The 14,435-nt window shown below is 38.4% G+C and overlaps 1 protein-coding gene across 4 annotated transcripts in view; it reads right to left on the bottom strand.

The window, feature by feature from the left end:
* The window catches only part of CHD7 (chromodomain helicase DNA binding protein 7), a 185,081-nt gene that overhangs the window by 68,855 nt on the left and 101,791 nt on the right, over positions 1-14,435 (bottom strand). For all 4 annotated transcript variants that reach the window (XM_081266458.1, XM_081266459.1, XM_081266456.1 and 1 more), the window contains exon 3: positions 13,356-13,786. In XM_081266458.1, coding sequence (XP_081122584.1) covers positions 13,356-13,786 — 431 coding nt within the window. The remainder of the gene's footprint in view (positions 1-13,355; positions 13,787-14,435) is intronic.

Here is a 14,435-nt window from a genome sequence, read left to right on the forward strand (position 1 = left end):
TTTGACCAGTACTACCTAAGTGTACTTTTATACCACCCAGTTACATTTCTATCTAATTTATGAAATTTTATGGATAAAAACATAGCAATCTCCTGAAACATGCAATTTTACTTAATGCTGTGTTTTTAGTAAGTTTTATTTTTATACTAAGCATTTTTGAGATAATCTTATCCTTTATTCTATGGTGCTAGGAATTAGATCCAGAGCCTCTGTATACTAGGCAAGCCCTCTACCACTGAACTACAATCTCATCCCACGATTCGTGTTTTTTTCAAAAGCTGTGTCTCTGAAACACACAAAAAAACACAGCAAATCGACCCCAATAATTAAAGCACATGTTCCAAAGTATGTTGCTGACAAACATTAATAGGATTTGAATGTTACATGAGAAAGATACATAAATAAACTCTAAGAAAAAATGTTTTTTTTAAATTTTATCTTCACCTCTAGATCCCTTATGGACCTTTGGTTTGAATGTACATTTGATGCTACTTTCAATTTCCAAACCAGCTCCAAGATTTTCTACAGATTATCATTTAGTATGCAACACTGAAAATAATTCAACGTCATAATAATTGTTTTACTATTTCTAAGGATTCTCAAACCACCATTAATTCTAAAAATAAAAGATATATTTTTAAAAAAACTAAATTTCTTTATTGAAGTTCGTAAATTTCCAGAATAGTGTGCTGACAGTATGCATTAAACATCATGTTTTTAACCTCAGCCTCTACAAAAGGAAGAAGCCAAGGGATCTACAAGCTCTTATTTGAGTAAAGCATGTCTCATGCAAAATATTTCAAAAGTATTATTAATATAAAAATGCATCCAGCACATACCTAAAATGTGTTTCTCGACTAATGATTTGATCATCTTAAACTAGTCATTTTTAAATACTCAGCTTATTTTTATTTTGTTAACATTTTAGCATAGTACATAGCCACATAAGAGATAACTTAAAACAATTAAGGATTGCAGCAAACAGCAGTTAGCTTAAGAGTTCATTTTATTAAAAAAAAAAAAAAAAAGGCAATGTCCTTAAAACTTTAAGTCACCAAAAGATCTGCAGAAAGCATAATATTTTTTAAATTAAAAAAAAATCCATACAACAGTTCCTCATCCAACTGTCCTAGTGTTTACGCTACACATGGACAGAAGTCTCCCCTACTATGAGGCTCCATTTCCAGCATTTATTTCCGCTCTAACTGCCACAAATTATACAATACTACAGCTGAACACTGGGCCCCTTTCCTTTCATCTGCACGCCAAGAGCAATCAGATTACCCTGGTAACCAGCGGTCACATGACCAGCACCTGCTCTTTTGGCTGGATGCCACTGACTAAAGCCATCTGCTTCCCTCAATCAGCTTTCAAACATTCTCAACACCTGCGCTGCAGTGTTTTGTGGTTTCTTTTATCAAATCAGTGCAAAACTGCTTCCAAAACTTTACATATTTCTCAAATTTGTTTAAATCAGAGGTAGGCCTGTCAAAGAGTTGAACCACAGCCAGGTAAAGTGAGCTGGCAGCTAGTTTCCACGGTGACCTCTCTCTACCAGGGCGAAGTACACACAGTGGGGTTGCCGGGCCCTGCCTGCACTGTCCTACAGGAGCAAAAGGCTTACTGTCTGGAAGCTGCCCAGAGCCCAGGTTTGAGGAAACATCTATTTGCTGGAGGAGAGAAGTGCTAATGATTTTCCATCTGCCCTTCCCAAGAATGAACTATATGGAACTTCCAAGATGGCTGAAAGTCAGGAAGGACCTCTCCAAGTGCTTAGACAAAAAGCCTGCGGCCAAGGGAAGCACTTACCCCAGATCTGATTATTCAAAGACTGCAGACTCATTAGGCCTTGCACCATTAGTGTTCAGAAAGAGCATTTCCATGCCTCGACATACAAATCAACACCCTAAAACATCAAAAGGCTACAAAATCTTCAGTATACACCCAAACACATTACAATCCAGAACAAAACTGTTATTTATGCTAAACTGCCTTTGTTACTATTTTGCAATAAGCCAATGTGAGTTTTCAACCAAGTGTTCCTGAGCCACAGTTTCCTGATGTATAAAACAAAGTTAATAATTGTTTCTTCCTCCATCTTTGTTATGTGGTTTAAATGAGATAGTGGGAAAAAGCTCAAGTAGCACCGGGCACAGATGGTTAACATTTACTCACATCTGGAAGACAACCAGCCACATCTGAGAAGGATTCACTGTGGCTGAGACCCACCTGGGCCAAATCAACTGCAGGAACTTATAGATAGGACCCCACTTGCACTGAGGATAACTTTATCTAAGCATCATAAATTTCCTAATCTCCAGGTAAAAGAACGAACAAGCAAAGAGAACCACAGACTGCCCTTCCCCAAGCCCACTACCACTGCTTTAATCCAGACAGCTGCCATTCTCCACCAAAAGACTACAGCTTCTCTCTACCTTATCACCCTTATGAGCCATGTGAAGGGCTACACAGCATCCGACTGGTAGAAAAAAGACAGTCCATATTCAGAGTCATTATTTAAATATATTAAGCTTCAAAATTGGTCTTTTGTAATGTCAGGGCCAAAATATACATTCTTCTCCAAATTATTATAGAAGCTTGAATGTACAAAGAGGGCGGCTCTTTCAGTTGCAGGTTGAGAATATTGTTAATAAAACAATATTCCATTAAACCAACACTGAAATGCTGAGGATGAGGCCACTGAGCTGTCAAGCACAGACACAGAACCTCATGTGCCTCCAACAGCTTCAGTGATGTCTACTCCCAGGGCTGAGCCACAGCTGGCTGCCATACAGCAACCTCTGAGTGGGATCACAAGAAAAATGGGGCATGTTTTTGACAATGTGGAAATTGTCAAAAATCTAGCCCTGAATGGCACCAGTCCTGAAGAAATCATATCTGCCTCTCCTGAACCTGCTCTACCTTCTGCATTCCCAGCTTAGCCTCATAGTAATACCACCCACCACCACTCACAAATCCATCTCTAAAAGTCACCAGATTGACTGGCTGAAATGAAACTCTGACTGGATCATTCTGCTTAAATACAGTCCCCTACATATCACAACAGAGATTCTCAGTACTAGTGTGCAATGGCCTCTGCGATTTTTACAACTGAACACTGCCTTTATTTTCATAGGCTAGTCTCTTACCCCTTACTCTCCAGGCATACAGAACCATTCCTAAAATACACATCTCCTCTCCTACCTCCACGTGTGTTCCAGTCTACTCACCTGCAAAACTTGGATTACACACCAGTCATTTCAAGAAGCATTTTCTGGACTTGAATCTACCTGCACACCACATGCTATACCCCATACATGGAGTATTTACAATACACAAAATCTGTTGTCAAGACTCTAATGTATTAAACTCAAAGCACTCTGCTTATGTTCATTGTCAACTATCCTGTAAGATCCAGAGAGGAACTGTCCTGTTCATCGAATACCGAGTGCCTGCTCAGATATGTAAGTTCTCCACTTAATTAGATAGTACAAGAAATAGCAATAACAGTAAACAAGTACACTACATAGCCTTTACTGTGCAGGCATTATTCTTCAGTGATTTCCTTATTAAGTCATTAAAACAAAATAAAATGCCCCACACAGCTTCTCTCTTTATGATGAGATACCTACGAAGCTCAGATAAAAGGGGCTAAAGTAATAGCAAAATAAGGGGAATGCAGCAGTTTTTCAAAGCCAAAAGAAAGGAATATTATTCTCAAACTCCACCTTCCAACTCACGAAGTTCCTTCTTTTCCTATCATTTTGATGTGAACAAAATGCAGAGCCGTCCACCCGTGAACCTAGAGACTGAGATACAGTCATCCACTCATGAGGAAAGATGCTCTGATTCAGAGCCATCCACTCATAAAGCCAGACTCTGAAGTACTGAGTTGTCCGCTTTTCAAGCTAGACAAACCCCTATAAACTTGGAAGGGACATCATTTCCTAGGATTGGGCTGGAGGCCTGAAGGCCCACTATTCTCCAACAGCCTTACCTTCACATTTCATTATGAGGCTGGAGTCATCCTGGCAGGCAGGTAGGCAGATGTGCTCAGGGTTCACCGCTAAGTGACAAAGCTTCATAGTTCTGATTACCCCCAATTCCATCAAGGCATACAAATCCTTGATAAGAACTCTCAGCAGCAAGCATTAGGAGAACACAAACTGTATTCAGAGAGCAGCGTCTGTCACATGGACAGAAAGGTAACCTACCCTTATGGAAGGATTTGCATACCAAGCTTAAGATGGTATGCATCCATAAGGACAGCTGGGTGCTAGTTCCCAAGATGGGGTTAGATGGATTCATCTGGAATAAAAGGCAGCATAGATAACTAGTTCCTTTTGCTCTAAAAGAATATGTGCTTTCTACATAAGGTTTTCTACAAAGGGCTGAAGAGCCAGGAAGCTGCCCTGATTTATAAAAAAAACAGAATGCAGTTAAACCTTGATTAGTGTTAGTCTATGGATCTATGTCCTCAACAGAAAATTTGAAAAGGAGCCATATTGTGGAACCAAATGTGATGAGAAGAGCATGGTCAGTTACTAAAGACATCTGGGCAATGAGGGAGTTTTCAATCCAGTGGGCCCTTCAGATGGAATAGGTCAATATAGAGTCTCATCACATTGGGGAAAATCAACCTTGAGACCCAGGGTCAGGAAAATTAATCAGGTTCATATTTAGAGACTCAAATTTCTCCAAAATGATATGCTATCATCTTTTAGGAGAAGAGCAAAGGTACTGAGGCATAATCTTATGCTTCACAGGCTAAGAAAACTTTTTAAAAATTCAACCTTTATTTATTTGTTGTCGTTTATTTGTTTTCATGAGGTGCTGAGGATTGAACCCAGTGCCTCACCTGTCCTGGGCAGGTGCACTACCACTGAGCCACAACCCAGCCCTAAGAAAAGTTTTAACAAAAAGTGAGCCCAAGGAATAAGAAGAGAGGCATTTGCTGTACAAGATACCACCCCATAACACAGCTGGGCTGCCATAATAAAAGTACACAAGCAGCCACCAGGGTCAAAGGCTCAAGGTTGGTAGGGAAAAGCACCCGGACTCTTTAAGAGCACAGATTTCCTGTAAGCCCTACCTATTTGCTAAGCTTTGTAAATAATGAAAATCAAAATTAAAAGATAAAAGTAAAATCAAAAAAAGGTACAAAAAGTCTTAAAAGATCTCCGGGTGCGGTAGTGCACACCTGTATTTCCAGTGGCTCTGGATGCTGAAACAGGAGAATCATGAGTTTAAAGCCAGCCTCAGTTTAAAAAAAAAAAAAAAAGTGAAGCTCTAAGCAACTATGAGACCCTGTTTCTAAATAAAATACCAAATAGGGCTGAGAATGTGGCTCAGTGGTCGAGTGTCCCTGAGTTCAATCCTCAGTACCTCACCCCCCACAAAAGTTTTAAAAGATCAATTAAAACAGCATAAAATGTGGTGCATCATATAAAATTAAGCCCACAAAATGAAAAATTTAAATAAAGTCCTATAACTAAAACTAGAATATGATAAACTATAGAGAAAAGAATTAACTAATGAGAAAAGATACAAAACAAACCGAGTGGCAGACAGTCAATTCAAAGACCAACACCTTCACACCCAAACAAGCAGCACTTCTTTGGTGAAGGCCCCAAGAGTGCCCTTTAGACTGCCAGGTACCTGCCATTCTGCAACAGGCAACCTCATTCACCTCTGGTGATCTGAGTGGCCCAGTCTGGCATACACCCGTTTCACTCCAAGTAGATTTATCTCAGCACCCTGACTCTCAAACTCCACCCACAAAGTCTTCGTACAACTTTCATTCAAAACAGACAAGGCAGAGGTGTTGGGGGAGGTGGGTCCGTTTTTCTCATTAATAACAACATATGATTTCAATGATAAATCATGAACAGACTTAAGTTCTGTGAAAGTCACTAAATGAAACACCTATAAGACAACTAGTCTAATGAATTGTTGCCTTACGTAGCCATTATAGAAAAAAGTACTCCCTTACTACCATAACTATGCAAAATTGTTAGGGAAGTAAGCAAAGAAGATGAGAAAAGATCCAGGAGCCTAATTCACTTTCATTTAAAGTATGTATTTCAAACCCAACACACCTCGCTTTTGCGTTTTACAATCCAACTTGCAACAGTAGCAGTCCTAGGACTGCAGCCAGAACCTGCAGGGCTTGAGAGCCACCTTTGAATCCTGGCAGTGGGAGTCCAGAGCTGGCCTGCCCTTCTGTGGTATCCTTCAGGCCTCTGAAAGCTTTCCTGGTGGACATGTGCTACTTGGCACCATCCCCAGGTAAATTTCAGTTTTCCAATTTATACCAGAACCCTGTCTTTAGGAGTAGCTACAGTGTTGACTATTTTCTAAAGGATAATTCTTAGAAATAATAAATGTAGTACAAAAAGAACTCTCAAAAAGTGGAATCCATTTCTAATATTAATATACTGTAAAGAAAAAACAGACTTTTGTCATGCAGTCAAGAATTAACCTTGAAAATCTACAAGTTATCACATTTTGTGGATTGAATTAAGATCTGCCAGAGGAATGCGGACAAGAAGTCCAGTTAACTAATATGGTATCCGATTACAGAAGCTCCACATAGACATTGACTACCATGGCTATGTGGTATCATCTGGCCCAATAATACAACATAAAGAATGAAACAAACTAAATATTATGACCTGAAGCAAAGGAATGCCCTTCAATGACCTTTTCTAGTAGACTCTTTCAGGTGCCAAACCATAAGGCACATATTTGACTACATGTGTCATGTTCTAAAATGTCACTTTTATTTATGGATAGCATTCTCATAACTCTGGAAGAGAGACAAGTGAGGGTTAACTCTGACAATCAGAATACCACTCCCTAAATTCATAATTATCTTCTCTGATATGCCAGGGTGACTAATACAACAGAGACATACTACCCACCCACATTTCAATCAGGTGTGTAGGTAGGATGAGAATTAGGTAGATCCAACGGTAAAGCTACAAAGGAGGAAATACCACCATCCCCTTAACTGGAGAAGCCAAACTCCCTTGCAATTATATTGCTTCTACAGAATTCAGGGATACACATAAAATTAGTATTCTAATGTAAGTTTTAGGGTACTTTTTTAAAAAATTTTCCAACTTACTTTAATTTTTATCTCTTCCAGAAATTCCCTCTCCTTTTTAACCTGACACTGTTTAACTCCAACTATAACTTTATAAACCTCCAACCTAGAACAAAGCAACTTTGCTTTTGCATAAAGTATTTATCTTATCTAAATTTTGTGATGAACAAGAAATGACAAAGCCTTTACAGAAAACAGTATTTGGGACAAAATTCATAGCAAAATCTACCTTTTTTTATCCAGCAATGACAGAACAAAAAATCCCAGGAATCTATAACACCAAAGATAGGGTATTATCTTCTAACAATTAAAAAGGAAAAAAAAATAATGTCGTTTTCTTCCCCTTAATCCATGTGCCCATTTCCCTTTTTAACATTTTAACACTAAGCTACAAGAGTTCTACACAGAGGTGGCCACATTGAGGGCTGGTCTTTTGGGTGACACATGCTCTGTTCACTGGCTTTTGCATAAGCATAGAGGGACTCAAGGGGCAATTTGTCTATTGGGGCTTTCTCTAGGCAGAAGACAACCAGCCAAAAGATCTTTATATATTAGGAGACAATTCACATTTGTACAGAATTCCATAGTCTTCTAAAGAATTTTCACATAACACACATTTTTTAAATTAAAAAATAAAAATCAACCCATGACTCCTTCTACTCTTTATCTCCGCCAACCCTAAGATCACAAGTACATCTCCTGTGGCAATATGTGCTCCACCATCAAATTCTACTCCAGAAAGATTTCAAGGCTATGTGTCTCAAGAAAATCTCCTCTTTAACACCCTGCAGTTGCTGTGGACACCTCTGAACTTTCATGTGGTGGGTGCAGTAAGAGCTGGAAGTGGGAGCTACATCATTCTCTTCCACATGAATCAATGCGCGTAGCAGGCAGGTCTGCTTCGAAGTCCACCATAGACCACTAGAGGGGCAGTTATGCACTTCCAGCAGGCCCAGGCAGTCCATTCCTGCATCTAGTACAGGGCATGAGTGAGTTGAACTTGCTTTTAGGGTCAGTGCTATTGGGCATCCTCTCTCCAAGTCAATATAAAGTGAACAACATATTGTCAAAGATACCAAGATCTATGCTAAAAAGTGGCTGATGATTCCCCCACCCTGCTCATTTTGCTGATATAAGATGTATCAGAGACAAGAAGGGGGACACATGGGTTAGGGCAATGGATAGGACAATGGAAAGACCTTAGGGGGTTATCCCAAAGGAAAGGAGAACTGGGGATTTAAATGATCTTTCTGTCCTTTTGCCATCCCTTTGTCAAATAAAAAAGAGAAGCTTGGAGACAGCAGGACTAGTTATACATGGTCCCATCCCTAATTTGGAATTTAGATTTAATGAGCCAGAGACTGAGCAGAACAAGCTGATGGATAGAGCCACATGATGCTCATGGGCACCTTTTCTTCTTTGTACCTTGCCAATACTGAAAGAGCTCAAAAGTTCATAGGATCACACACTTTAAAAATATTCATCTTAACTAGGTACATGTATGACTGCACATATGGTGCAATGCCACATCGTGTACAACCAGAGAAATAAAAAATTGTGCTGCAAAATATATATATATCTATATCTATATCTATATCTATATCTATATATATATATATATATATATATATATATATATATATATATATATATATATCTTCTCCCACAGGTACAGTGGCCAAAACATTCAATATCTGCTCAACTGTCCAACATCTTGGGTTAAGACTAAATCACTGCACGTGAGTAAAAGAAAGAACAAGAAGAAAGGTAAAAAAGAAAAGCTATGGTTTTAATTTATTGCATTACCTATGTACCTGATAAGTAACTTGGCTTCCATGATTTGCTTTTATTTCTAATATTAATTGAGAAATTTTACAGATACAAGGCCATACTATAAACTATATATTAGTTTAACAAAACATACCACTGTTGGGCTTGTTGATTGTGTATAAATATTTCTTGGTAAACACCGCTATACTCTCTTAGATCATAATTTGAAAAGAATATCTTAAAGTAAGTTCCTCAGAAGAAAGCTGCTACATAAATATAACTATGATGGTAATTACAGCGTGGCTTACAAAAAGCACACCTATATGTTTTTGGCATTTGTGTGATTTTTAAAAATAAGACTGATGCATTTACTTTCCAGCTTAAAAAAAAAATGTCTTCACTTAATTGAAAAATAACATACTGGTTTTCTACTAAATTTAACCTTGAGGGTGAAGAATGGAGCCTGGAACAAAATGTGTTCCTAGAAACTGCATTAGTAGCAATCCTACATTGCTTCATTTAACTTAGGCTTCAGTAGTCAAGTCACAATCTGTGGCCAAGTTCCCTTCTTTCTGTACATTCAAAGAATCTTTATATAGCTAAATGGACCACTAAATCCTTCAAGAGTCATTCAAAGGAAGCACTTCCTCTAAATTCCCTCTCATTTCAGAGCCCATGCATGCACAACAGAAAACACATTGAAACGAAGAATGCCAATCCTCATATTTCAGCTCCATGAATTCTTCCATACACAAAATGGCATCCCTCCAGCCCACAAAGGCCTTAGATTTTATTTTGAATAGTAACAGCCAATATTTGAAAGCTATAAGGACACCTGGGAAGAGCACTGAAAATACGGACAGAAAACAAAAATATATTTAAATTAAGAAGAGAAAAGGGAAAAAAAGATACAGTTCTACTAGAAAAGAGGAGTGTGGCCCATTTTTTCTCCTCATCAAGGTTTTCAATGTCTTTTTCCTGAGATGCAATATGATTTTTTTGTTATTGTTACTGCTTCGGTACCATTCTACCTAACAGCTTCTGGAAAGGTTCTTTTAGATTCTCCTGTATAGGAAAGACACATAATTATTTTTTGGTTGTCAAAAGGTCCAGTTCTCTGGGAATGGCCATAAATTCAAGCTTCTGCCACTTTACAGAACAGGGCAGGATACCAGGGAGTGAGGTGGCTGCTGCCAAGACACAAGGAAAGTCCGCTCACTGACAACAGCCCCCTCTCCAGTCCTCTGCTACCAGAGGTATGCAGATGACGCAGACCAACTTCTCTTCCTGCCAGTGACACAATGCAGAGGGGACCAGACCACCAGCAGCTTACTTCTTCCCGGCCCACTCAAAGGACAGCAGAGCACAGCGTGTTTGTTTGTGAAACCACAGCAATGATGTGGCACACAGGGCTACCAGGAGAGATGTGAGTCGTACTAAGCCAAATTTTTCATTTCACTTCTGTTTATTCCCTCTGTTTCAGGCCTCTGTAGGAAAATTATTTTCTGTATAAACAAATTCATCAAGTTAACTTATTCAAGGATGGAAATAACTGGTATCACATAACATTTTGCAAAACAAAATTGCCTCTGTTGTATTCCAGTGCTTAAAAGCAAACTGCTATGGCAATTCAACCCCAGCACTAACATAACCCAAACCCCCTATTACCTTCATCACTGCATATTCAATTTACATAATTATTCTGCTATGCTATTCAGAATTTACATGTAGTTGTATGCATTCTAGTCACCCTTGATTCAGGGGATGCTGTTTCCTCGTAGATGTAACCAAACAAGGAGACCACAACTCAACATCCTCGATTCACCTGACCAATAAAAACAATGTGGTTCAACAAAGTAATGCTTTGGTTTGTTAATTTACTTAAAACCTCAACCCAATTACCATGTGTTTGAACAGCCAAACCTAAAAGTCCATCAACAACAGGAAAGCCTCTCAGGAGCATCCTCGCAGGACTTTGTTGTAAACCAGCAAGCAGCAGCTAAGTGCTGAGTTTACCCTGGGCCAATGGTGGAGACACCACACCCCCGGTGTCCCCCCAGTGTGGCCTCTCTAGTCTCCGGAAACATATTACATCAGCTCCCTCCTTCACTTGTACATCTCCAGACTCATTCAACTATTTTCCTACCACTTGGGGTAAAAACAACTGTCGCCTATAGCACACACTGACTGCAACAATTAGTCAAAAGCAACAGGGGGAAAGAAAAAAGCTAGACTTTCTTCCTCGGAAAGAACATATCCTCTTCTTCCTACCAAACGTGTATGGCTCTAGCACATACTCCTGACTCAGGTCCTGTAGTGCCAAGCCCTGCACAGACTGATCCAAGCTTCAGGGTGACAGCTGATGGCCCACCCAGGAGGCCCGGCCCGAATGCTTCTCTGTGGGGGTAAACAGAGGGTCTCTCTCTGTACCACGGAGGCATGGCATGGCCAGGACTGGTGACATTTGATGCCCCCATTTCAAACAGTTGCTTACAGGTGTTAGGGAAACTTAACCAGTTTCATTGTTAAATACAATCTTTTAATATTCTGCCCCCTGGCTCTGTACAGGAGTTTGCTAAAGTTTTAAAAGATGAGACTAATCTGACATAGACTCAGAAGAGTTTGAAAGGATATAAATATACTTGGAAATATTTGACAATTTCTCCAATATTGTCACTTTTCTTTTATCAATGTTTACCATTAGGTGCAGAAATTTTAAAAACTGAAGTGAGAACTGAAGCCAGATATATCCTGATGCTAAAATTAATATTGGTTATGTATTTTATGAACTTCAGAAAGCTTAGAACAGAGACTCCTTTTTTTTTTTTTTTTTTTTGGTAAGAAAAAAGAATAAGTTCTTTTTTAAGATTTTTGCTTTGATTTCTTTTCCCCTTGGGAGAAACAAGCACATGCTTCTTCCTATCAAAAGCATAGTACTTAGATTTAGGCAATTACATATTTTTTAAATCATCTAATAAAGTCAGAATGAAATTCCAACTGTGTCTTCCTTGATCACCATTATATCCCTAACACTTGAAATAGTACTTGAAAATACTAGGCAATTCATGAATGAAATATTTCTCAAACAAATGACAACAGATTTTGCAGTGAGTTCTGAGTTTAGAAGAATTTTTTTTTTTTTAAGAATGTTCATCAGAAGAAAAAAAGTAATGCTTTTCAATTAAGAGACCAGATGTCGAAGCATCAAATAAAACTCAAAAGTAAGTGCAAATATTTCATTATTGGCAAGTTTGAGTTCTTGAATATAACTGAGTTATGTGGGTACAATGAAAGGTATTAATACCAAAAATTTTAAAGGACTATGATTTAAACTTTTGACATCCCACAGTATAATGTATTTGAGTTGTTTAGATATTTTCAACAGAAAACTGAAAAGCCAGGTTCATTCTTTTGCTTTCCATCTAAAAAAAAAAAAAAAAAAAAAAAAAAAAAAAAAATCTTTCTCATTACAAACTTAATTTCCTCTACTGGTATCTGTGTACCTACACAGCACAGCCCTTAAGTGAAAGGGTTTATGGGCCAGCAATCTGAAAAAGCTCAAGGCAACTGGTGAGTTAAGCATGTGTGCACATGCATATGTGCTTGCATGTGTTTGTACATGCACATGCAGGCAGAGGGAGAAACATGTTTTCTAATGAAGCTTGCAAATAGGCTCAGATTAACCAAGTCTGACCATACTTCCATCTGGAAACTATATTTTCTAACATAAGCCATATTCTGAAAAATAGATTCAGATGTTTGGAACTGGTTCAGAACAGTTGTTAGAAATGTTCAGTACAAATGAAAAAAATTAGTCTTCAATGTCTTCTCCTCTCAGCTTTTCTTACTGAATAAATATGCCTTCTGGGGGGTCAGAGTGTTGGTGGGGAGCACAGATTGAAGAAGGTTCTTTTCCAAAACCCAAAATTCATGCTACTCTTGAATACATATATCATGGATGAGTGATACTTGATTTCTCCCACACTGCCCACTCCAACTTCAACCTGCCACTGTAAGGCTTACTCCGCCAAGTGAAGAAAATTAATTCTCCTGTTTCAAATTCTGGGAAACAGGGTTGAAATGCTTAGTGACATAGTGACCTTGCCTTCTCCTGTAATCCTTCCTATCCAGTTCTACATAGCCACTGAAGATGAGATTGCTGCTCTATGCTTACAAATGATTGTGCTGTTAACTTGGTTTCTGTGCATTCAATGACAAACTCACCAAAAATAGAAAAAGCTGATTTTTAAATATTTATCCAGTAAGATCTCTAAATTAACAGTTCATAAGAACTGAGTCCTAAATCTCAGAATATATGAAAAACCTTTTCTTTTTAATTTGAATGTTAGTGAAAGACACTCAAAAATGATGAACACACGCATGTGCCCCTCCCACCCCTTCTCCCAACTCATTCACCACCACCGCCGGCTGCTCCTTTCTGGACCATCTGTGCGGGTGGTTTCTTCCCACAGCCTACCTTGACTTTTTGCTGGATTTGGGTTTTGGCGTGGCAGTTTTTGCTTTCTTTTCCTTTGGCTCTTTGGGAATCTTGGGGGCTTTCGGGGTCTTGGGTTCCTTGGGCTCTTTCTTCTCCTTGGGTTCTTTCGGTTCCTTCAGGTCTTTTTTTGCCTTCGGCCTTTTCTTTTTCTTTTTTTCTTCTTGGGACCCATCCAGTGAGTTCCTACTTAGTTCTTGGTTATCAACCCCACCAGAGAAGTCATCTTTACCAAAACTTTTACTGGGATCCTCTGCAGCAATGTGGTTGTTTTTCTTTTTCTTCTTCTTCTGCTGTGGCTGCTGCTCTATGGACGGCAGGTAATCATCGCTCTTCACTAGCTGAGCATTCGGCCCACTAACCTGAGTCATATCCGGCACTGGTTTCTCTAGAAAGGGCTCCGATGGAGAATGCTGAGAGACACAAATGGGAATTGAAATTAGTTTATCATTCTTCATAATGAGGAAAGGAACTGAAATTAAGTGGCTGATGTTTCTGAAACTATACTCAAGGTAATGCCCATTTGATCAACTCTACAGAAGAAGAATCTATAATTTTCTTTCATCAAACAAAGAAATGCTTCCTCAAGAGGAATACTCCTAAATAAGAAAGTAAAACAATTTCAATTTAATAATAAAAAGAAAAATTCAGTACAAGAAGAGAAAAACTGTCACTTAACTATTCTTTTAAACAGACTTGTGTGAGAAATGGTGTGTTACAAAAGAGTAACAAAAGCTAAACCACAAAAGTAAGTTTAAGCAGAGTTCTTTTTTCTTTATGAGAACGGGAACTCAAATTAAACCTATATAATTTAGCCATTTTTAAGGAGATCAAGTATAGTGAACATTGAAAGATTCTGATATCATGAAGTATAAAATCAGAGTGTAAACACAACACATAAACCTTATAGAGTGCAAGTCATTTCTGATTTAAATGACATAGAAATGTCAAATTAAAGCCCATATCTAAACCTTTATAATTTTGTTCTAAATTTCTCATACTGATATGGACTGTGAACAATATTTCTCTTAATTTCTTAAAGCTTTGCATTTTGAAATTTCA

Source organism: Spermophilus citellus (genome assembly GCF_964194105.1).
Source record: "Spermophilus citellus genome assembly, chromosome: 14".
Classification (NCBI taxonomy): domain Eukaryota; kingdom Metazoa; phylum Chordata; class Mammalia; order Rodentia; family Sciuridae; genus Spermophilus; species Spermophilus citellus.